Source organism: Mustelus asterias, chromosome 8 (assembly GCF_964213995.1).
Source record: "Mustelus asterias chromosome 8, sMusAst1.hap1.1, whole genome shotgun sequence".
Taxonomy (NCBI): domain Eukaryota; kingdom Metazoa; phylum Chordata; class Chondrichthyes; order Carcharhiniformes; family Triakidae; genus Mustelus; species Mustelus asterias.
Genome location: NC_135808.1, coordinates 58,028,252 through 58,053,609, shown reverse-complemented (window position 1 = coordinate 58,053,609; position 25,358 = coordinate 58,028,252). Strand labels below are relative to the sequence as shown.

At 45.7% G+C, this 25,358-nt stretch overlaps 1 protein-coding gene across 1 annotated transcript in view; it reads right to left on the bottom strand.

Moving 5' to 3' along the window:
- pappa2 (pappalysin 2) overlaps window positions 1–25,358 on the bottom strand; it is a 416,756-nt gene that overhangs the window by 200,201 nt on the left and 191,197 nt on the right. Inside the window, exons 8-12 of the mRNA XM_078219173.1 lie at window positions 20,574–20,702; window positions 17,355–17,446; window positions 4,441–4,634; window positions 1,293–1,445; window positions 66–201 (exon numbers count right to left, since the gene is read on the bottom strand). Of these exons, the coding sequence (XP_078075299.1) occupies window positions 66–201; window positions 1,293–1,445; window positions 4,441–4,634; window positions 17,355–17,446; window positions 20,574–20,702 (704 nt within the window). The remainder of the gene's footprint in view (window positions 1–65; window positions 202–1,292; window positions 1,446–4,440; window positions 4,635–17,354; window positions 17,447–20,573; window positions 20,703–25,358) is intronic.

The window sequence follows — 25,358 nt, the reverse complement described above, 5'->3', positions numbered from 1 at the left end:
GACAACAGTTTTGGCGAGAAGTGATTTCGAAGTGGTTGTCTGGCATCTGACTGCAGGATACATACCCAGAGTATGGTTGTGTCCACTGGTGTCAATGAGCTGCACTGTGACCGATTTGCGCTGTTGCTCATACAGTGTTGTGCCATCTGCAGATAAATAAATTAGAACCGAAACGGCCACGCCAGGGTGATCAAAACTGACCTAAGTTTTAAAAAAGAAACATGAAAGAAGCAGCATTTGAAATTACAAAAATATTTTAAAATTCCGTTTGGGGCAAAAGGAAATATGGCAGATGGGAGAAATTGAAATGTAAAGCAAAATACAGAAAATACTGGAAATCCACCGTGTCTGAGAGAGAACAATAAACATTTTGGGAGCGACCCTTAATCAGGACCCAATACGATTTTGCAGCAATAAAGCTTGCAATCTGTTTGTTGCAAGGACCTCATGTTGGCTCTAAGAGTAATAGCACTGGCAATACCGAGGGAAGCCTTCAGCCTATTGTTCCTTCACCAACGCTGATTCTTCTGGAGTCACTAAGTCGATTTCACTAAATCTTCTCCTACTCAAATACTGACAGACTCCCGTTTAAATGTTACAATGGTCACTTGTAAAGCAACACTAATTCGAATTAATTGTTGGAGAGAAAAATAATCTTACTTCCTCTTTGCTGTTCTGTTGACTAAGTCTAAGTCTACGTCAATTTGGAGCAGCAAGTTGCCATGGGCTTAAATTGTGAAAGTAATCAATGACCAGTGCAGAACACCATCAGAAGAACTCAATTATCTATTATGTTGCAGGGTGCAGGCTACACCACTGGTATGGCTCATGCTGGTTCAATGGACAGTGTGCAAGAGGGAAAGCACACGTTAGTGTTGGTTTGACATTCTATCTAGTGAAGGGTATTCTATAGAAAGAGTTGGCTTGATATATTGTTCACTGCAAGTTACTCTATTAGAACACTCGGGTTAGTAGGTGCGTAACTCAAATAATTTGGAGTGAGTTCAGATATGGACTCTTAACGGTAATTGCTGTAAAAATAAAATGAAAAATGAAAATGAAAATGCAGAGGTAACATCAAGAAGCATATTTGATTTGATGCTTAATTATCTAAAAGATAAAAGGTACCAATTGTTGCTTTGGAATCTCATTCAGTGAAGTAGCTCCTACATTTAATTGTTATGCAACTTAATAGAAGGTACCATGCAATTCTTCAAAATATATCAGCATTGTTCACAAGTCATATTAATCAATTAGGCAGTGGCTCGTACTAACGACTTAATTCTCCTTACCTTCAGCCAGAGCTTGTTTTCAGGATTTGAGTTGTGGTATGAATGGTGCTTGTTAAAGTCCCATGCACCAACAGTGTAGATGGGAGCAGTGCATGGAAACCAGGCATACTGTGACAGACCGTCATTAACATCCAGAAATTCAGTTTTACAAACCTGCAGGGTCAGAAAACATCCAACTCTTACAGCTGAGGCTTGTGGAACAGAACGGAACAACCACTGAACAGCCAAAATAAGTCACATGGTACAGCAAAATGGTCAATTGTGATTTCAATGGAGAACAATCGTCATCAGGATGAAAAATGACTGTTATTTGTAACTGCCCATTTTGAATTGCTAACTAGAACCACAGGCAAAAAAGATGCATGTATATTCCATAGATTTGTGAATCACCCTCTTTTCTCTTCACCCGAGGCTAAAGTACCATTATAAAATTGTGAATGAAAGGGCGGCACGGTGGCACCATGGTTAGCATTGATGCCTCACAGCGACAGGTACAATTCCAGCCTTGGACTGTGGGAGGAAACCTGTGGGTTTCCTCCCACAGTCCAAAGATGTGCCAGCTAGGTAGATTGGCCATTTTAAGTTGCCAAGATGCTTAGGGTATGGGGATTAGCAGAGTAAATGCAAGGGGTTATGATGATGGGATTGGGCCTGGGCCATTTTGGAGGGTTGGTGCAGAGTCGATGGGCTGAAAGGCCTCCTTCTGCATTGTAGGGATTCTGTATGAAATTGAGTGCCTCTTTCTAATCCAGAATGAAACATGTAAGGAAGCACACACTGTAATTCTAAGGGTTCAGTAAAGAGCACTGCATGTTTTACTTAAGTACATGCTGTGCTGCTTGAGTGCACTGAGATGCTAATGTTATACTCCAGAAACAGTAAGAAGTCTCACAACACCAGGTTAAAGTCCAACAGGTTTATTTGGTAGCAAATACCAAAGCTTTCGGAGCGCTGCTCCTTCGTCAGATGGAGTGGCCAAATGTCCTCCTTCTGCACTGTAGGGTTTCTATGTTCTACATATGGCTAAAGCATACATGGGCCATTTCTGCTATATGTTTGGTGAAATAAAATATGACCGTAATGCAGTGAGTTCATGGTGAGGCTGGAGGATTGAAAAGTTAATAGGCTACAATTGAAAGATTAATAGTAACAGCTTGTTATGTCAAGATTAATCCAACAGGTTAACATGGAGAACAGAGACCACTCCATCTGACGAAGGAGCAGCAAGCTCCGAAAGCTTTGGTATTTGCTACCAAATAAACCTGTTGGACTTTAACCTGGTGTTGTGAGACTTCTTACTGTGCTTACCCCAGTCCAACGCCGGCATCATCACATCATACTCCAGAAAGCCAGAATATGGAAGCTCAAATCACTCTTTACTCAATCTTATATTTATTTAGAGTGAAATATCACACATATACACCCCCTAACTCAACTACACTATAGTTTGAGTAATTCTCTCTTTATATGTGCTCAAGTGAAAATTTAATTAATGCCCTCCACTCACATAATTAAATACAATTGATAAACAATTAACAGCTGGTACTTCAATGCTACACACATTTGTTAAAAGAGAATGAATGGTCCAAGATAATTATAATCTGTGGAGTTTGTACGTTCTCCTCACGTGTGTGTGCGTTTCCTCCAGGTGCTCCGGTTTCCTCCCACACTCCAAGGATGTGCGGGTTAGATTGATTGGCCATGCTAAATTGTCCCTTAGTGTCAGGGGATTAGCAACCTAAATTAATGGGGTTACGGGGATAAGGCTTGGGTGGAATTGTTGTCGGTGTAGGTTTAGTGGGCCAAATTTCCTCCTTCTGCACCGTAGGGTTTCTATGTTCTATATATGGCTAAAGCATACTTGGGCCATTTCTGCTATATGTTTGGTGAAATAAAATATGACCGTAATGCAGTGAGTTCATGGTGAGGCTGGAGGATTGAAAAGTTAATAGGTTACAATTGAAAGATTAATAGTAACAGCTTGTTATGTCAAGATTAATCCAACAGGTTAACATGAAGTCGGCTACCTCTCAATTTAAGCCATTAGAGGAGAAACTTTAACTTGCTTTCGTGGCTTCTGTCGTCCCCAATATTCTTCCTCCTCCTCCCAAAAGATTCAATATGATGTGAATGAACCCATGTCTACTTAACTGGAGGGAAGGAAAGTAAGAAAACCAAGCAAGTCTAACCAATCACACCCTCAACCCCATTTTGTAACTGAACCAGATGCTTGACACTGTACATAAAAGATTGTTCAAATGTTGAATGGATCAACAAGGAAACTAGAATCATAGAATTATAGAATCCCGACAGTACAGAAGGAGGCCATTCGGCCCATTGAGTCTGTACCGACCACAATCCCACCCAGGCCCTATTCCCATTACCCCACACATTTACCCTGCTAGTCCCCCTGACACTAGGGTCAATTTAGCATGGCCAATCTACCTAACCCACACATCTTTGGACTGTTGGAGGAAACCGGAGCACCCGGAGGGAAACCCACACAGACACAAGGAGAATGTGCAAACTCCACACAGACAGTGACCTGAATCCAGGATTGAACCTGGATCCTTGGCACTGTGTGGCAGCAGTGTTAGGCACTGTGTCCCCGTGGTTAGCTAAGATTGATCTGTGAGGATTTCCTCACAGATCACTCAAACGTGGCTAAGTCAATTGTCAAGGACACAATACAAATAAAGGCGATTTTGCACGACCCCCTAATTGAATAGGAATAAGTAACATTGGAAATGGCATGCTATAGAGCGGGTAGAAGTATTAAGTCTTCAACCAGGTGAACACCAGTGGGAACTGAAATGAATATGCAATTATAATACAGGAGTTAGCACATGCTAAGACTGGTGACTTATACTAGAAAGGGAGACTATTAAATCCCTTACAACCCTCATTAAATTTACACAGACACGTATGTATAAAAACCAACGAGCTTAATAGAATCCAACAGAATTTGAATCCTTTAGTGTTGTCAAGAGAACACCCCAAGAAATAAGGTGATATATTAAGAACATCACACTCCTCGGAAGCAACCATAAATTCCTGATAAATTCCTTGGCTTCACTAATTTGCTAGTATATTTATTATTCACGGTAGCTGGTTGGACAATCATAGCACTCAATTTCTTTTTGCCTACCTTAGTTATGGCAGGATGGCCAGTTACCACTTTAACAGGACATCTTTCATCCTGGTGAGAGGTGAAGGCTTGTGCTGCCCACTGGTCAGTGAAACCCTCGGGTGTAGGAAAGCCACAGTCACGAATACTGCTTCTTCTTTCAAACTCTTCACAGACTCCATCGCCATCATACACATAGCAAAGGCTGGGCTTACCTAAAGAAAGGCACAGTTGCATTTATACGGAGGACCTGATCACGTGTCCCAGCAATGACACAAGGCACCATGCATGCAATGAAGCAATGGGAGCTGCTGTGACTATCGCTCTCCCAAATAAATACATCACCCAAGATGGAAACAGAATATAGTGCAGAAATATCAATGAGATGACTGACAGTTTTTGGTGCTAGTGGTTGAGGGCAGAACTTTGGCCATGACATGAGGAGGAACTACCTGCTCTTCTTTTTAATAATGCCAGGGAATCTTTAACACCTACCTGAAACAACAGAATAGGTGACATTGCATCTTTTTATTCATTCATGAGACATGGGCGTCGCTAGCTGTCCAACACTTATTGCCCATCCCTAGTTGCCCTTAGAGGGCAGTTGAGAGTCAACCACATTGCTATGGCTCTGGAGTCACATGTAGGTCATGCCAGGTAAAGATGGCAGATTTCCTTCCCTAAAGGAGATTAGTGAACCAGATAGGTTTTTCCAACAATCGGCAATGGTTTCATGGTCATCAGTAGATTCTTAATTCCAGATTTTTTTATTGAATTTGAATTCCACCATCTGCCGTGGCTGGACTCAAATCCGGGTCCCCAACACATTAGCTGAGTTTCTGGATTAATAGTCCAGCGATAATACCACTAGGCCATCGCCTCCCTGTCAAGTAAGACTGCTGACAATGCAGCAGCTGCCTCAGGACTGCACTGAAATGTATGCCTGGTTTAGACAATCTAGACCCACTTGAGCCCACAATCTTGTGAGTCAGCGAACAGGGCCAAGGTGACACTATTATTATCAATAGGCAGCAATATGCAGAAGCGGGCAGGAGTTTTGTTCAGCTCTAAAAGCACAGTCTAGCAGTGCACAGGTAGCTGGTAGATTGGCCCTGCTACATAGTAGTGTTGGAAAAAACTTGCTATGCCCCACAGTTCCTGAATTGCTCGTGTTTATCTCCCTCTACAAAACATTGCCTCAACTTCAGCCAAACATTTGTGGTGAGGCACCGATTCAGAAATAAAGTACTACAGAAATTATTCACTTCAAGTGTCCTCAGGGCATTAGCTGGCTTGCAGCAGTAGTGGTGTAATGCTGGACAGGACATGGGCTGCTCCAGTACAGCAAGGATTCAAACAGTTTGGAGCATTCAAACAGCATAAGAATCAAGTTAACATTTTGAAAACCAAAAGCAAAGAGAGATTTGAAGAAACAGCTTTGTCACCCAGTGGCTCAGGGTATTGTGATACTGGCTAGCCAACAATGGGCACTAAACCTTAAATAGAATGTGCAGCTCAGAAACCAGCCATTTGGCCCAACTCGTCTTTGCCAGGGCTCATGTTCCATATGAAACTCCTCCCACCCACCTTCATCTCACCTTATTTATATATCCAGTCCATTACGCAAACCAGCCTTACATCCATTGGCACTGTCTACACTTCCCACTGCCTTGGAAAAGCAGCCAGCATAATCAAGGACTCATGCACCCCGGACATTCTCTCTTCTACCTTCTTCCGTCAGGAAAAAGATACAAAGGTCTGTGATCATGTACCAACTGACTTAAGAACAGCTTCTTTCCTGCTGCCATCAGACTTTTGAATGGACCTACCATGTAGGTCCATTCAAAAGCTGATCTTTCTCTACACCCTAGCTATGATTGTAACACTACATTCCGCACTCTCTCCTTTCCTTCTCTATGAACAGTATGCTTTGTCTGTATAGCGTGCAAGAAACAATACTTTTCACCGTATCCCAATAGAAGTGACAACAATAAATCAAATCAAATATCCTTCTATTTTTTTCTCCCTCAAGTGTCTATCTGCTTTTCTCTTAAATGCATCTGACAACATGTGAGGGGGCGGCACGGTGGCACAGTGGTTAGCACTGCTGCCTCACAGCGCCAGGGACCCAGGTTCAATTCCAGCCTCGAGTGACTGTCTGTGTGCAGTTTGCACATTCTCCCCGTGTCTGCGTGGGTTTCCTCCAGGTGCTCTGGTTTCCTCCCACAGTCCAAAGATGTGCGGGTTAGCTTGATTGGCCATGCTAAAATTGCCCCTTAGTGTGAGGGGAATTAGCAGGGTAAATACGTGGGGTTACGGGAATAGGGCCTGGGTGGGATTGTTGTCAGTGAAGGCTCAATGGGCTGAATGGCCTCTTTCTGCACTGTAGGGATTCTATGGATTATGATTTAAAGGCCAGCTAGGTGCATTAATCAGGCCTGCTGAAAAACACGGGTTGACATCCAGGAGAAAAAGGCATGTTGCTTGGGTCCTATGAACATTTCCAGCTGCTACAAAAACAAATGCATGCTCTTGTAACTTCCCAGAGGTGGGTTCACTTTATGGCAGAAACAATGCACAGTACTGAGGCACCGCCAGAAGCATAGTCGTTCAAAGGTTGGGTTTCAGCAGTGCGTGAGACCAAGCACCAGTAAAAACGAAGTGTTAGGACTCCGTGTTACTTATTCTCCTGCAGGCTCTTTCTCAATTAACGGGTTGCAGCCTCCAGATGTGTGACTGCCCTTTCTATAAAACATATCTGATGTTCTGAGTAAATGGTCATCTGGCTTGTTGTACCAATTATTGAGGTTAGCTTGTTCCATTGACCCGTCCCCGTTTTCCCCATGTGAACTGAATGAAAACAACGGGAGAGGCAGTGCAAGGATGGTTTGGATTAAGAGCAGTCACTTTTATAATTGGAAAAACTCATTTGTTTTTTGGGAAGGCCTTACCAAGAGAGAGAATGGTGCTTATAACTACTCTGAATGCAAAGCAGAAGAGCATGGAACTAATTATATCCACGTATTCACTCCAATTAACAGTACCAAGCTGACTGGTGTTTATTCCACCCTTGTACATTAGATCAAGCCCACCAACACTTCAATTAGACCCAGCCTTCGCCAATGAAAGGGACTCAAAACACAGTCAAGAAACAGAAACAATCGGTGAGCAAAGTGTAAACGCCTGAATACATTCAGACCTAATTGACATATAACCTCTTTTAATGTGAGACACATGAGCACAACATGGGCTACATGCCAACTGCTCCTCGACTGAGGAGCATTAACCCGTCACAGAGTTCTGCAAGACTTGAACTGGTAATCAAAAATAGTGCAGCTCAAATCAGCTGCAGTGCAGAGCCCATGGGCAAAATTGAAATTGTGTTTTATCCTCTGAGCAACCGGGAGGATGCCGACTGTCACAACCCCAATCCCTGTTTAAGAGTAAAAACTGATCATGTTCCAAATACTCAGAATTGGAAATCGTATGAATTAGTCCTATCCTCCACCTTATCACAGGACATTCCCCTTATATTATTTACTCCGCTACACTCTTGCCCTGATCCTGTACTTCTTAAAAACTGTTACATCTGCGTATAGGTCTACATAAGAACTAGGAGCAGAAGTAAACAATTCTACTCCACTATTCAATATGGCTGATCTCGTCTTGGCTTCGTCTCCAACCACTCTCCATAACCCTTCATCCCGCCACTAACTAAAACCTATCTGTCTCCTCCTTATATTTCTTTAGTGTTCCAGCATCCACTGCACTCTGGGGTAGAGAATTCCACAGTTGCACAATCCTTTGAATGAAGTAATTCCTCCTCATTTCTGTTTAAATCTGTCACCCCTTAGCCTAGAATTATGCCTCTCGTTTTAATATACCTCAATTAGATCTCCCATTCTTAACTCCAGCGAGTATAGGCCTAAACTGCCCAATCTCTCCACATAAGCCAAGTCCTTCATTCCAGGAATCAATCTACTGAACCTTCTCTGAACCACTTCTAATGCATTTGCATCCTTCCTCAATAAGGGGACCAAAACTGTGCACAGTACTCCAGATGCGGTCTCACTAATGTCCTACACAGTTGCAACAGCAATTCCCTACTTTTATACTCTATTCCATTTGCAATGAATGCCAAAATTCCATCTGTCTTCCTTATTACCTGCTGCACCTGCATACTAACTTTGCGATTCATGCACAAGCACACCCAGATCCCTCTGCATCGAAGCATTTTGAAGTTTCTCTCCATTTAGATAATAAATTCCTCCAACCAAAATGGACAACCTCATGCTTATCCACGTTAAATTCCACCTGTCAAATTTGGCCCACTCCCACTCACCTAACCTATCTGTATCCATTTGTAAATTTCTTATACCAAAAGAGAAAATGGAAAATCTCAGCAGGTCTGGCAGCATCTGTAAGGAGAGAAAAAAGCTGAAGTTTCAAGTCCAGATGAACCTTTGACAAAGGGTCATCTGGACTCGAAACATCGGCTCTTCTCTCTCCTTAAAGATGCTGCCAGACCTGCTGAGATTTTCCAGCATTTTCTCTCTTTTGGTTTCAGATTCCAGCATCCGCAGTAATTTGCTTTTATGTAAATTTCTTATTTCTTCATTGTAACCTGCTTCCCCACCTCTTTTAGTGTTGTCTGCAAATTTGGTTATAGTACATTATATCCTTTATTATAGGTTAATATCGATTGTAAATAGTTAGAGTCCGAGGATCGAACCCTGTAGCACCCCACTAATTACAGCTTGCCAATTCGAAAAAGATCCATTTGTCCCCATTCTCTGCTTTCTGTAGGTTAGCCAATCCTCAATCCAAACTGATGAGTTACACCCAACCCCGTGATATCTTAGCTTGTGTATTAACCTTTTGTGCGGCACCTTATCAAATGCCTTCTGAAAGTCCAGATACACTACATCTACAGGATCACCATTATCCACCATTATTCACCTTGCTTGTTATATCTTTGAAGAACTCCGGTAAATCAGTCAAACATAATTTTCCCTTCATAAAACTTTGCTGACTCTGATGAAAACTCGTCAGCTTGAAACGTGGAATGGGATTCTCCGATCTGGTTCGACCCAGCCCTTTCTCGTGGGACCTGAGCATTTGACACACAGCCAAAACGCCATTCACTGCAGTGGCGCCAGAGAATCCCAGCCACAGGCATGGTCAGAGATTTTAGGCGGTTAACTGTTTCTCTCCCCAGATCTGCTGCCTGACCTATTGAGTCTTTATGCTATTTTCTCTTTATTACAGATTCCCAGAATCCGTTATCTGTTTAAGAATAAGTTGGTTGAGTGCATGAGGGAGAAAGCAATACGGGTTAAATGAGGAAAGGTAGGAGGAGATTCATGTAGAGCATAAACACCACCTTAGACAAATTGGGCCGAATGGCCTGTGTACTGTGTTGTACATTTGATGTAATTCTATGTCATGAATAAAGATTGAGGAAAGGAGACTTGTCGCCTTGGCGAATGTGAAGATCTCGAGATGATACAAGTGATGGTTTCAAGTTTAGGAAGAAAACTTACCAGGATTATCCAGGCATATCATTCTTGATTGAAAAGAATTCAAAAAACAAGGAACAACACTTAAAAATATCCATTTACGAAGATGATATCAGAACTGCAAAGTTATACCTATCAGGAAAGGCTGAACAGCCTGGGTCTCCATTCTCTTGAAAAGAGAAGGCTGAGAGGTGACCCAACAATGGTCTTTAAAATTGTACAGTTTTGATAGAGTGAATACAGAGAACACGGGCAGTGTTAAATGGTGCTGATGGGGGTTTTGCCCATCAGTTGCAGAGCCAGCGAAAGCCCCATATCACCTCTTTGAGGAAGGTTTACTGAACTAAATTCCACTCAGGCACTCAACTCGACAGCAGTGGGCCTTCCCCAGGATCAAGGGTGGCAGGGATAGAAGTCTCTCGCGCTCAGAGTTGCTGGTCAATTAGACGTCACCAACCCTGTTGAACGGCAGCACCAGTAGAGAGTCGATGGCTGCTGTCAGAATAACAGCCAGTCAAGGTCCAGGATCATCACTGGAGCCCATGGCCCAGGCCATGGGTTAGCAATGGCTAGAGGGGACTTGCAGGGTGATGGGGTGGCTAGGGAGTCCGGAGGAATTCGGGGAGCTGGAAAAAGGATTGGCAGCAGGAGCAAGGGGGGACCCTCTTCTCAATGTCAGATCACTGATTTGATTTGATTTGATTTATTACTGCCACATGTATTAGTATACAGTGAAAAGTATTGTTTCTTGCGCATTATGCAGACAAAACATATCGTTCATAGAGAAGGAAAGGAGACAGTGCAGAATGTAGTGTTATAGTCATAGCTAGGGTGTAGAGAAAGATCAACTTAATGCGAGGTAGGTCCATTCAAAATCTGGCAGCAGCAGGGAAGAAGCTGTTCTTGAGTCGTCTGGTATGTGACTTCAGACTTTTGTATCTTTTTCCCGACGGAAGAAGGTGGAAGAGAGAATGTCCGGGGTGCATATGGTCCTTAATTATGCTGGCTGCTTTGCCAAGGCAGCAGGAAGTATGGACACTGTCAATGAATGGGAGGCTGGTTTGGAGGCTGAATGACTGACAAGGCAGGACTCACTTGTTCCGGGAGCCCACAATCAGCCCTGTAGAGGTTTGCCTGTCGTGCTCCCAACTAGGTAAATACCAGCAGCAGCAGGATGAGGCCCTTTTGAGTGGGCAACAATTGCACATTTAAGGGGCTCAATTGGCAGCAGGGCAAGGTGGTCATCCTGCCATGAACATAATCGGGGTTAGGGTATGAAACCACCACACCTGATTAAATGTCGCACCCGCCCCCCTGACCCCAAATTTGCCATAAGGGAAGACCAAAACCACAGGCTATCACTATAAGATATCCAACAAGAAATCTAACAGGGAATTCAGAAGAAACTTCTTTATCTAGAGAACATGGATCTGTCTACCACAGAGAGTAATTGAGGAAAATGGTATAGATGAATGTGAGGGAAAGCTAGATAAATATGAGGGAGTAGGAAATAAAGGGTTATGCTGATAGAGTTAAACAAGAAAAGGCGGAAAAAGTGAGTGAGATGAATGGCCTATTTCTGTATATTCTACGTAATCATATGGCAGTCACTTGCCAAGGAGGAACAAAGAAACAATATCTTTTCACTCAAGGCATAATACACTTTTGGAATAAGCTTCCATTGTTGAAGCTGACTGTTTCAGTGCCCTCAAGAAAAGTACATGATTATACAGTGTTTGCAGAGAATAAAGGATAGCAAGCAGCAAGAAGGTGGTTCTAGAAAGGGCAAGGAATATCAAAAACTGCAATGACCAAACCAGGAAAAAGGATAAAGTTAACAGGATCAGATGGAATGGTGTATATGGGAATCAAGGGTTATGGGTAGAAGGCAGGAGAATGGAGATGAGAATCATATCAGCCATAATTGAATGGTGGGGCAGACCCGATAGGCCAAATGGCCTACTTCTGCCCCTATATCTTATGGTCTTATATATATTATATACATACACATGACTGCACAAAGTATTTAAATCCAACTTGGAAAGCATTGATAACTGTGCAAGGGTAAAATATAGCAGCTATAATAAAGGTACGGTTTAAAGTGAGATGAATTTTCAGGAATGGAGGAGCAATTGGATCACAGTGTCCAAATAATTCTATCGCAGCTTTAGAACACATGCATGTCCTAGAGATTTACACTGAGATGGAATCCACACGGATACAATTAAACAAGAGAATGGGAAACAGTATGATTCTTTGTTCATTCCAGGCCATAAAACAAGGGTGAGGTGGAAGAGAGGTTGTGATCTGTCGACAGTTCAGAACGACAGGGTATAACTATACCAAAGGGAACAGAAAGTGCTTTTGAATGCACCCAGGACAGCTCCATAGATCAGTATGTTTCTTGTAAAACAAAGATTAGGGAAATTAATAACTGATGTGAGATAACAATTGGATAATAGTGGCCATAGTTAGGTTAGATGCAAGAACATAAAAGGGAAATGAAGAGTCAAAGATAAGGGAACTGCACTGGAAGGCAAAGTTTAATGAGATAATAAAGGGGATCTGGAGCCAATAAACTGGCAAAGAAAGGTTTGTCAACATGTCAACAATTTGGCAATGGCAAATTTTCTCAACATAAGAAGCAAGAGAAAAAATGTAACACAAGTAATAAATAATATAACACTTAAGAATGAATAAAAATTAGAAGAATTATTAAAGGGAAGGTAGAACCACTCTATGATGAAAGCAAAATTCTAAATGCAGAGGGTAAATGCATGGTGGAGATATTAATTAATATGTTACATCAGTGTTTACAAAATGATAGGAAAATGAGAGCATGTTAATCATACATAATTGGGTGTTAATTATATTCAGCTAGTGGGTATTAATTGGGGATTAACATGTTCTTGTTTGTAACAAGCTGATTGATTATAAAAGTGGATGATATGCAATTTAAGAGTATAAAGACAAGTCTCTCTTTTCCCAATTAAAACTGTCTATCTATGTAAGTCCTAACAGTACAAAATTCAAGATTAAATTAGTGAGCCTTCAAAAGTTACAGGATAATCAAGGACAGTTAGCATGGATTTATGAAAGTAAATTGCTGAATCCCCTCTACGTCCACTTAAATAGACCAGCCATATAAAAACTGTGGCTACAAGAGCAGGTCAGAGACTGGGAATTCTGTGGTGACTTACTCAACCACCGGACTCTCTAAAGCCTGCCCACCATCCAGAAGGCACATGTCAGGAGTGTAATGAAATACTCTCCACTTGACTGGGTGAGTGCAGCTCCAACAATATTCGAAACTCAACACCATCCAGACAAAGCAGTCTCTTGATTGACACCCCAGCCACCAACTCTAGCATTCATTTGCTCCACCACCAGTGCACAGTGGCAGCAGTGTGTACCATCTACAAGATGCACCACAGCAACTCACCAAGGTTCCTTTGACAGCACCTTTCAAACCTGCGACCTCCACTAGCTAGGACACGGGCAGCAGATGCATGGGAACACCACCACCTGCAGGTTCCCCTCCAGGTATCGCACATCCTGATTTGGAACTAAAATCACCAAACCTTCACCATCTCTGGGTCGAAATCCTGTATCTCCCTCCCTAAGAGCACTGTGGGTGTACACATCACATAAACTGCAGTGGTTCAAGAAGGCAGCCCACCACCATCTTCTCAAGAGCAACTAGGGATGGGCAATAAATGCTGGCCAAGGTAGCGATGCCCACATCCCATGAAAGGCCGTGTATAACTGCAGTAAGACATCTTTACTCCTATACTCAAATCCTCTTGCTATGAAGGCCAGCATGCCATTGGCTTTCCTCACCCCGCCTGCTGTACCTGCATGTCAACCTTCAGCGACTGTTCCACCATGCCATCCAGGTCATGTTGCACTTCCCCTTTTCCTGAACTGCCACCATTCCCATAATAATCCTTCCTTCCTGCTTTTGCCACCAAAGTGGGTAACCTCACATTTACCAACATTATATTGCATTTGCCAAGTATTTGCCCACTCAGCCAGCCTGTCCAAGTTACCTTGCAGCCACTTAGCATCCTCCTCACAGCACACACTGCCACTCAGCTTAGTCTCGTCTGCAAATTTGGAGATATTGCATTCAATTCATTCGTCCAAATCATTAATGTACAGTATGAACAGCTGGAGCCCCAGTACTGAACCCTGCAGTACTCCACCAGTCACTGCCTGCCACTCTGAAAAGGACCCATTTATTTCCACTCTCTGCTTCCTGTCTGCCAACCAGTTCTCTATCCACGTCAATACATTACCCTCAACACCATGAGCTTTAATTTTGCTCACTAATCTCTTGTGTGGGACCTTGTCAGAAGCCTTTAGAAAATCCAGATACACAACATCCACTGGTTCACCCTTGTCCACTCTATTGGTTACATCCTCAAAAGAATTCCAGAACATTTGTCAAGCACGATCCATGCTGACTTGGACCGATTCTGTCAACGCTTTCCAAATGCTCAGTTACTGCATCCTTAATAATTGACTCCAGGATTTTCCCCATCACTGATGTCAGGCTAACCAGTCTATAATTCCCGGTTTTCTCCGCCTCTCCTTTAAAAAGTTATTAGCTACCCGCCAATCCACTGCAACTCTTCCAGAGTTGTAGAATGCTGGAATTTCCTCCCAGACTCCAAACATTTGCAGATTTGGGTGATTGGCCATGCTAAATTGCCTCTTAGTGTCAAGGGGATTAGCAGGGTAAATACATGGGGTCGTGGGAGTAGGGCCTGAGTAGGGGTGTTGCCTATGCAGGCTCGATGGGCCAAATGGACTCTTTCTGCACAGCAGGAATTCTATCATTCTAAGCTCCCCACAAATAACAAACTGTCCCTTCAGCTTTACAGCAGGTATTGAAAATGCAGAACAGTCGAGAGGAGCCCACCAAAGGTAAATATCGCCTTGGCACTGGCCCCTGGCAGTTATATTATATTTTACCAGATATAGAAGGAGTATGTGTACATTGTGGGCCCTATTTTACCATTGCCTCGCGCCCGAAACGTGGTAAAGTCGGGTGAGAGGCCATTATCGCAATCTGCACCCACATCCGCGCAGATTGCCACTTTACCGAAACCCGGGAATGGCGGCAATTCGATTCGTGCCCAAAACGGGCGCAACGACGATTTAAATGCATTTGCATGCATTTAAATTGAATTAACGAACTGCCTGCCCAACTTTATCAGCATTTCCCCCTTTACCACCGCGTTTGCCAATCCGGAACCGCGCTGTAACAGACCTGCTAAATAAAAGTCTGAATCGGACGCTCCAGCTTCTGAAGAGCGTGTTCAGAGCTTCCAACGGCTCTCTGACTCAGATCAGTGATGGGGGGGAGGAGCGAGGTGGGTCAGATGTATCTCGGAGGGGGGGGGGGGGGGGCTGCGGCGAGAGGGCCGACCGTTGTCTGGTGGGGAGGGAGGAGGAGGCGGGTCAGATGTTCCTCTGGAGGGATGGGGGCATGAGGCCAGACCATTCTCCATTCTCTTGGGTGGGGGGAGAGTGAAGCCAGTTCATTGTCGGGGGGGGGGGCGCAGTGTGTGAGGCCAGATCGTTGTATGGTGGCGGGCGGGGGGTGGTGAGGCCAGACCATTCTCTTGGGGGGGGTTGGGGGAGTGAGGCCAGATCGTTGTCTGGGGCGGGGGGGGGGGGGGGGGGGGGGCGGAGGCGGGTAAGATGTATCGCGGGTGGGGGGGGGGGGGGGGCGATCACTCACTGGTGGGGGGGGCAGATGGATCTCTGCTGGTGGGGGGCAGATGGATCTCTGGTGGGGGGGCAGGGCGGTCCGCTGCCACTCTGCAGGCGATCGGTGGGGAGGGGAGGGGGCAGGGGTGGCGATCGGTCTGGGTAGTGGGGGGGTGGATAAGGGGGACAGTGATGTGTGTGGGTAGTGGGGAAGGTGGATAAGGGGGACAGTGATGTGTGTGGGTAGTGGGGGGTGTGGATAAGGGGGACAGTGATGCGTGTGGGTAGTGGGGAAGGTGGATAAGGGGGACAGTGATGTGTGTGGGTAGTGCGGGGGGGGATAAGGGGGACAGTGATGTGTGTGGGTAGTGGGGGGTGGATAAGGGGGATAGTGATGTGTGTGGGTAGTGGGGAGTAGATAAGGGGGACAGTGATGTGTGTGGGTAGTGGGGGGGGTGGATAAGGGGGACAGTGATGTGTGTGGGTAGTGGGGGGTGGATAAGGGGGACAGTGATGTGTGTGGGTAGTGGGGGGTGGATAAGGGGGACAGTGATGTGTGTGGGTAGTGGGGGGTGGATAAGGGGGACAGTGATGTGTGTGGGTAGTGGGGGGGTGGATAAGGGGGACAGTGATGTGTGTGGGTAGTGGGGGGGTGGATAAGGGGGACAGTGATGTGTGTGGGTAGTGGGGGGGTGGATAAGGGGGCCAGTGATGTGTGTGGGTAGTGGGGGGTGGATAAGGGGGACAGTGATGTGTGTGGGTAGTGGGGGGGATGGATAAGGGGACAGTGATGTGTGTGGGTAGTGGGGGGGGTGGATAAGGGAGACAGTGATGTGTGTGGGTAGTGGGGGGGGTGGATAAGGGAGACAGTGATGTGTGTGGGTAGTGGGGGGGGGTGGATAAGGGAGACAGTGATGTGTGTGGGTAGTGGGGGGGGGTGGATAAGGGAGACAGCGATGTGTGTGGGTAGTGGGGGGGTGGTGGATAAGGGAGACAGTGATGTGTGTGGGTAGTGGGGGGGGTGGATAAGGGAGACAGTGATGTGTGTGGGTAGTGGGGGGGGGTGGATAAGGGAGACAGCGATGTGTGTGGGTAGTGGGGGGGTGGTGGATAAGGGGACAGTGATGTGTGTGGGTAGTGGGGGGGGTGGATAAGGGAGACAGTGATGTGTGTGGGTAGTTGGGGGGGGTGGATAAGGGAGACAGCGATGTGTGTGGGTAGTGGGGGGGTGGTGGATAAGGGGGACAGCGATGTGTGTGGGTAGTGGGGGGGGGTGGATAAGGGAGACAGTGATGTGTGTGGGGAGTGGGGGGGGTGGATAAGGGAGATAGTGATGTGTGTGCGTGCACCCTCGCTCCCGATTTTCGCTCCCGAGCAGCTTTCTCCGCTTTCTGCGGCCCGGGAGCGATCTGACACGGGCGCGCTTTTTCAAATTTTTTTCAAACTGCGCATGCGCAGTTCAGAGCTCCAATAGTTTCGGCCGTGCTAAGCCCCGCCCACAGTGTGAATGGAACTGGAGATGGCCGAGAGCGTATGGGGGCGCCTGAAAGCAGATTTCTAAGTCGGATCTGCATTACGCCCAGATTCGGCACTTAGAGTGAAAATGGTAAAATCAGGCCCTGTATGTAACTCGACAATTCTGTGTGTATTATAAGACCTGCTGTCGGGGTAGATCTCTATTATTTAGTGGAAACTCACCCACACAGTTGAAATTTTCCTCCTTCTTACACTTCCTTGAGCATCCATCGCCATCCAATAAATTACCATCATCACATTCTTCCCCAAGGTTCCTGAGAGAGAAAAAGTAACAGACGGAATTATTTTCAAACTCCTCGCTCTACTCCCCACACAATATGTGGAGCTGGCAGGAAGGCCGAACTGCAGGAGGCTTTCAAGATTGTGGCTCTATTTAGATAGCTGTTCCACTTGTCAAACACATTCATGCAAAAAGTATCACCTGCATCATGAGTCGCAGAGTTTGTACTCTTGAGGGTGCTCTTGAGCCCGTGTTTGCCATCCATTCGAATGCCAACGGGGCATCAAGATCCAGAAGTTGCAGTTCTCGCCGGCAAGAATGTGATTTTGGATCTTCCCCACTCCTCGCCGTGGGGGTCTCCCCGGGGGCATAAAGGCAAATATAGCCCTCAGAGGAGAGGGATATGTGACCCAGGGAGAGGGACATGTCTAGGGAGTTCCCTGGCCCCTTGGCATATGTTGGCACCACACAAAAGCCAACCTGGCAGTGACAACCAGGCTGGGTCAAATTGACAGTGTCAAGGGGCAGGCCCCAGTGGAAGCCTCATGTGGAGGGGGCTGTTGGGGTGGGGAGTGGTGGGGGAGAGGTTTATACAGGTTATGATCCAAGCGCCTTTAAAGATTTCTGTGCAGCCGAGTTTGGCCGACATGTTTAGGCCCCACCCTATATGATGGCATGAAAAACGCCCCCTTGATTTTTTTTTGGCAGAATGTGGTAGAATCTAGAGCGAAAAACCTACCTGCTTCTCTGGAGAGAAACACGCTGGTTTTCCCACCGGAATAAACACTCGGCCATTTTTTGGTAAGAATTAGCCTGATATGGATGCAGTACAGTATGTACTCAGTGGGCCAAAAGGCCTCCTTCTGTGCCGTAATGACTCTCTGACTGTTCTCCAACTGCTGTTCCATCTGGTTGGCCACACATTCTAATGTCAGTGTGTTAATGGTGTGTTAATGAAGGACGACAGTTTCATTAGGAGCTTCTACCATCTGCACTGATTGATCACAGCTACCTGGTATCATAGAATCATAGAAACCCTACAGTGCAGAAGGAGGCCATTCGGCCCATCGAGTCTGCACCGACCACAATCCCACCCAGGCCCTACCCCCACATATTTACCCGCTAATCCCACTAACCTACGCATCTCAGGACTCTAAGGGGCAATTTTTAACCTGGCCAATCAACCTAACCCGCACATCTTTGGACCTACAGTTGAACCAGATCTGGCTGGGTTTCAGTGCTGTGCTCAAAACTAATCTAAACACCCAAGGCATCATTGAATTGGGAGCTGCCATTCGGATTTCCTCCCGTCCTCTGTTTGGTTGGGTGCTGCTGATTCTGTTTGCCTGTAATTTTGTCTGCTTATTATTTTGTCAGCCATTTTCCATCACCTTCCAGCAGTCCAATGCACACAATGATACCCCAATATACAAGGCACTGCAAATGGCTTTTCCACCCAGGCGACTTTCTCAATCCAAGCAGTTGTTGAGAAGGAGAAATGTCAGCCAAGCTCTCTCCTGTTGTTGCTCTTCATTCGACAACTCCTACTGGAAAAGGGGCCAAAACAAGCTGGGAAAACCTCCCATGGGAAATTAGCCTCCTGACACCCAGGGCCGTACATGAAGAAACATTGCTTGGTGGGGATGTCAGAAACTAATTGATGCTTGCGTCAATAATAGCAGGTGAAGACATTAAAAGTGAAAAAAACTGTAAGTGTTAGCTCAGCGGCAGGAATCTCACATTAGCTGGATCATCACTGGGTCAAAGTCCCATTCCAGACACTTAGAGTCATGGAGCTTTACAGAACAGAAGGAGGCCCTTCAGCCCATCATGTCTGCGCTGACCATCTCTTCTGATCCCATTTTCAAGCACTTGCATGCGGTGGTGTTTCAAGTTCTCATCTAAAAGCTTCTTAAATGTTGTGAGGGTTCCAGCCTCTACCACCCATTCAGTGAGTTCCAGATTCCCATCACCCTCTGGGTGAAAAAGCTTTTCCTCAAGCCGCCTTTAAATTTCCTGCTCCTTATCTTAAATCTATAAATCCTGAGCAAAGTGGAGACATTAAACCGAGGTCCTTTGTGCTTTCTTAGGTGGTGTAAATGATCACAAGGCACTATTGAAAATGCAGTCACCTGACAAACCACCAGAAACAAATGAACGAGCTAATTGTCTCAGTAGACTTTTGCACAAGGAGAGTTTGTTGTGTGGAAACTGGCTGTTGTTGTTACCGACATTAAATACAACGGGGGCTGTATTTTGTTGGCTGTGAAATGTATTGGGAAATCTTACTGCTGGTTGACTGGCATCAAACAGCTCACCACAGTCTGGGAAATGCAGCTGGGATAACCCAAGCTAGACAGATCACATTTACAATGGATAGTATATTGGTGTCCAGGAACATATTTCAACAGACTTTAGCAGATCTTTGAATCATTTCGTGAACCCAATTCATGCAGTGTCCGTTGCTAGTTCTTTCCCACTTTAGTTCAATGTTGCTTCAAACTGAAAGAACTCTCCAGAGGTTCACTGATGTGGTGTGGAATGTTGGCAGTAATTTATCCATCGTGAGTTGGATGCCTCAGAGGCCTGACACAGGGGCCCTCTAAACCCAAATGGAAGATTCAGGGGACAGTAAAGTTTATTTATTTATTAGTCACAAATAGGCTTTATGTTAACACTGAAAAGAAGTTACTGTGAAAATCCCCTAGTCGCCACACTCCAGCACCTGTTCGGGTACACTGAGGGAGAATTTAGCATGGCCAATGCATCCAACCAGCACTTCTTTTGCACTGCGGGAGGAAACCGGAACACCCGGAGGAAACTCACGCAGACACGGGGAGAATGTGCAGACTCCGCACAGACAGTGACCGATGCCGGGAATTGAACCCGGGTCCTGGCGCTGTGAGGCAGCAGTGCTAACCACTTTGTGGTACACTTTGTGACCAGAGACTGAACCCAACCCAACATCAGGTGACAATAGCTCTCTTTCTCTCCCCTCTCTCTTATTGCTGTGCTGCAGGAGCTCAGGTGAATGTGTTTGGACTGTTTGAGCCTAGTATTCAATAGAAAAATGTGTCACAACTGATATTGGAAAAAAAATGAAGCCACAAATAGATGATTAGAATATGGTTACTGAATTAAGTCTTGTATCATTTTCTTACTTTTCCACTCGTTCGTCCCCACAGAAGGGACTGCCATGTGTGTAGATCAGAGGTGGGGTCAGTTCACTGGATGTAGATCCGGCTGTCACCTTTACTTGGTATCTGTAAACTCTGCCTGGGGCAACCTCCCTGAAAGCACATCACTAACAAACGTGAGCAATATCACTTAGTTTCCCCCCAGAGTTCTTGAAGGAAAAATTGAATTATGTGAACAGTGAACACTCGTGTCAAGAAAAACAAAATCAGGAGCACGGAATTCAAATAAAACTGTTTGAAATCTAATGAAAACCAATTCAAGCTTCCTATAAAGGCTGCAGGAGAGGCAACGGGTCTGGCAGAATTCCACTGAGGGAGGGAGGTCCAAGAGCTGAGTCCTACCATGGAGAGGTATTCCGCAAACATTAAGCCACTGCTCATGACTACCTGACAGAGGGCCTCCAAGGTCCCTGTGCACTGTACAAATGATCTATGTGTGGTTGGAGAGAGATTGTGAAACCAGCAACAGAAAAGGGATTCATTCAAAATGTTCCCTTTTAGAACTAACTGACAAACTTGATTAACAATGGGAAGGCAGGGCAAAGTTGAGCTGACGTTGCTCACATTGAATCAGCTCCACACCCGAGACACTTGCCCCATGATCAAGCCCGAAGCCAACCCCAGTTGAATCAAATTGTTCACATGGCAGCTCTGAGCAAGTTTAATGGTCACGGTTCAGTTCATTGACGCTTGCTACAAACCTTATGTCAGCACATTTTCCCACCACACTCATAATATCTGTTGGACAGACTCCACACATTGTTGCCATGTATTCTTCCATTCCCATTAGTCATCTACACTTCAAACCCCCTGGATTTTACCCAAGATGTTACACATGTAACTCGCAAATGTACTCAAATAACAGACTGCAGCTTATTCTCACCCTCCAGACTTAATGCTTCACAGCAGCTGCATAAGAAGGTAGTACAATGGTTACATACCCATTCCCACTTGCATACAGAGGGACAGTGATGAACTGTAGGAGAGTGAAGATACTGGGGGCGATTCTCCCAGCCTGTTGCGCTGCTCTAGCATGTCTCCAGGGCCAGGATTTCTGGCGTTGTCAGCTCCGTGCTGGAAATCAGTGCGGAGCTCATTCAAATATTAAAATTTGAATCCTATTAGCCGACCCGAGTCTGAAGTCTCCGTGCCTGCTAACCTCTCCCCCACCCCGCCAGGAGTGTTTCACTTCAGCAGGGTTTACGACAGTTCCTCATTAACGGGGAGCTGGCAGCCCGACCCCGCTGGAGAAAGGGAGGTCATGGAGGCCCCCGGGAGATCAGGGGGAAGGGGAGTGTGCTGCCTGAGCACTGCCAAGGGGCAAAGTGGCAGTGTCCAAGGGGCAGCTTGACACTGCCCACCAGGCATCGAGCAGTGCCAAGGAGGCAGAACCAGAAGGGATGGGGCCTATTGGGGCAGGGGAGATTGGTGGGGGTGCGGGGTCCCGCTGCCACTTTGCAGAGGGGGGGAATGGAGATCAGGGCTGGCTATCCGGTTGGGGATGGGAATGAGGTGGGGTTCTACCAGGGGGGCCAGGGTTGCAGGGGAGGGAGGTGGTGACAGGGCTGCTGGGGTGGAGGGGGTGTGGTCGGGACTGTTGAGGGCATTGGGGAGATTGGGGCTGGCCCGGAAGGCTGGGAGGCCAGCGATCGGGGGGGGGGGGGGGGGCAATGATGTGGGGTCGTGGGGCTGGCCAGTGATCAGAAGGCTGGCAGTGCAGGGCCACTGCGCATGCGCCGATCTCCACTAGGACAGATCAGCGCAGAGTGGCACACTCAGCGCTATGATGCCAGCCTCTCGAGGGGGAATAGGCCCCACCCACTGATTTTCAGCATGACTCTCCCTGAGGCACTCAGTGATGCACAGAATGTGACCGAACGTGGGCACAGAATGTGGGCAAATCCTGTTATAAAACCAGCGAGAGTTACTCCAGCTTTTATGCAAACTCGGCACTTGGAATTCTTTTGGGAGAATCCTAGCCAATATATTTCCTTAAACAACCCCTGTCTTCCTCTTCCCATATACAAACACTCTCACCACTTACTGAGACCCAGAGAGTCATACCATAGAGCCTAGTGTATAAGTCAACACAACCATAAGACCACCATATTTTCTGATATCAAAAATCATGTTTAGACCTATACTCAGTGTATAAGTCAACCATTTTCAGTTAAGAAACGTTATACTCGAATTAAGAGTTGGCTTCATTTTCCACTTCAGAAATGCATGTTTCACTCAATTTGTCAGCGGATGGGATCAAGCAGGCAATACATGCTTTATAGTCAAGAAGAGATGAGGGGAGGGTTCACATGATGTGGGTGCAGGAACAGCTATGTTTCTGTCAGCTTTGGTGCTACTTTTCTTTTAACTCTTTAATTTATCCTGATGCACAGCCCATAAGTACCCAGTATGGGATTTTCGCTCCAAGATTATGTCCCTGGAAGATTTCTGGTTACATTTTTGTAATCTCTCCTAGTAATGTAACCCTTGGAGACTGGAGCCTGTCAGATGCACGTGCTCGGTGGTTCCAGAGCACAATTTCACACTGTCTGGCCAATTAACAGGCATAAAACACGCTCTGTGAAAGGCTGAGCTTTGCCAGGGAAGGCGGGAAGTGGCGGGGGTGGGGGGTAGTTGGGGGGGTGGGGGGGGTGCATGAAGAACAGGGAGGGTGTGGGCTTCTAACGTGCTCTCTCGGGAACAGCCGAGGCGGAGCTGTCTCAGGGAGCTGCTGACCCGTGAAAAATAAATAAATGGCGCTGGAAAATCACTGGTCAGTATCTCGTCAGCACAATCAAACACAAACTTCAGTCCCCAGGCACCTTTTTAAATTTTATTTCAGCCTGGACATTTCGTCCTGCCTTGGATCGAGTTTGAAGCTAAAACGTAAAGTCTGCCTGGGCACTCGGTTTACCTGCCAATCGCCGAAAGCAGACAGGGCAGCATAAAATTGGGTTCAATTGGCCCCTCAGTGAGCTAAATTGTCACCTTGATCGTCGGTGGAGGCACTTTTGATTCTCACAGGGACCCACCGGCGGAAATATCATGCGAGTGTGCAATGATGATGGGATGCGTAGCTGACATCTTTACACGTAATTTCACACGCTTCCGGATTCACAAAACATAGAATCCCTACAGTGCAGGAGGAGGCTATTTGGCCCATTGGGTCTGCACCGACTACAATCCCACCCAGGCCCCTATCCCTGAATCCCATGTATACCCTGCTAGATTCCTGACACCAAGGAGCAATTTACCATGGCCAATCAACCTAACCCGCGCATCTTTGGACTGTGGAAGGAAACCGGAGCACCCGGAGGAAATCCACGCAAACGCGGGGAGAATGTGCAAACTCCACACAGACAGCGTGCCGAAGCCAGATTCGAACCTGGATCCCTGGCGCTGTGAGGCATCACCTGCCTGAGCAACATAAAATTCTGGCCCAGGTATCTGCTCCCTTCAAGGCCCATATTTCCTACCTAAGTAGTGGTGCAAAGTACTGCAGGTATAACTGAAACATGATCTCTAACCATTTGTATTCTGTCTTTCCAGATATAAAGACCAGCTCTACTATCTGTTCTGTCACACTTTGTTGTTCTTTGCATCACTCCCATTTTGCAGGATCTGCGCTATTTTTAACATTTTTGTGTGCTTTTTCAGATACCCTTCCACCTTCAGTTTTTTTTGGCAAGAGCTCTTGTCCCTTAGGGGTATTAACAGCTTCTATAGCACATTAAACTCTCTTTTTTAAAGTTTTACTCCATCCTTAAAGTTACAAAACCAATGCTCAGAACAGACCAGGCAAACCCAAATACATTCCTTGCTTGCTCCAAAAAACAAGTTTAAGTTGAATCCATTTCATGGTCCCCACAAGACGGACAAACAGAATCCAAGCTGACAAAATAAGTCATTGCACCCCATCTTAGGACTGATCTTAGCCAAAAGGCCATACATTAAACTCTTTTTTTTAAAGCCTTCCAGTGATCTGTTATTTTATCCATTAAAAGGTTTTCCCAGTTTTCTATGGACAATCTCTGCCCTATCCCATTGAAGTTACTCTTGCCGAAATCAAAAAACATTGTTTTACAAAGAACAAAAAATTACAGCACATGAACAGGTCCTTCGGCCCTCCAAGCCTGCATCGACCTTGCTGCCCAGCTGAACTAAAACCCCCGACCTTTCCTGGGACCATATCCCTCTATTCCCATCCTATTCATGTATTTGTCAAGATGCCCCTTAAAAGTCACTGTCGTATCTAAAATCCATTTATCAGGAGTGGGGTTCGAACCCACGCGGACTATCTTAAGTCCAACGCCTTAACCACTCTGCCAGCCTGGTACGATTTTGTGTTTCTTCCTTTCAAACACCATGTTAAACTCAAACATTTTATGATCACTACTTGATAAGTGTTCAAGAACCATTCGGTTGTGAACTAAATCCGGTTTATTACTTATTACTAAGTCTGTGATGGAATGGTCACATATTGGCTCCAAGACATATTCCACATTTTCAATATCTGGAAAAGAGAAATGTTCAAAGAAAAATGACAAACAAAAATATTTTTCCCCGGAATTGCAAACAGTAGTGTCCTGGAGATTGACTTTCAGTTCCCGGGGACTCCAGCTTAATCCTCGAGGGTTGGCAACCCTATAAGATGACTTAACTTCTTAATTCCCATTCCACACCCATTTTTTCATAGCATTGTGCCCAATTTCTCAGAATCATATCTGTGAAGAAAATGTTAGATTTACT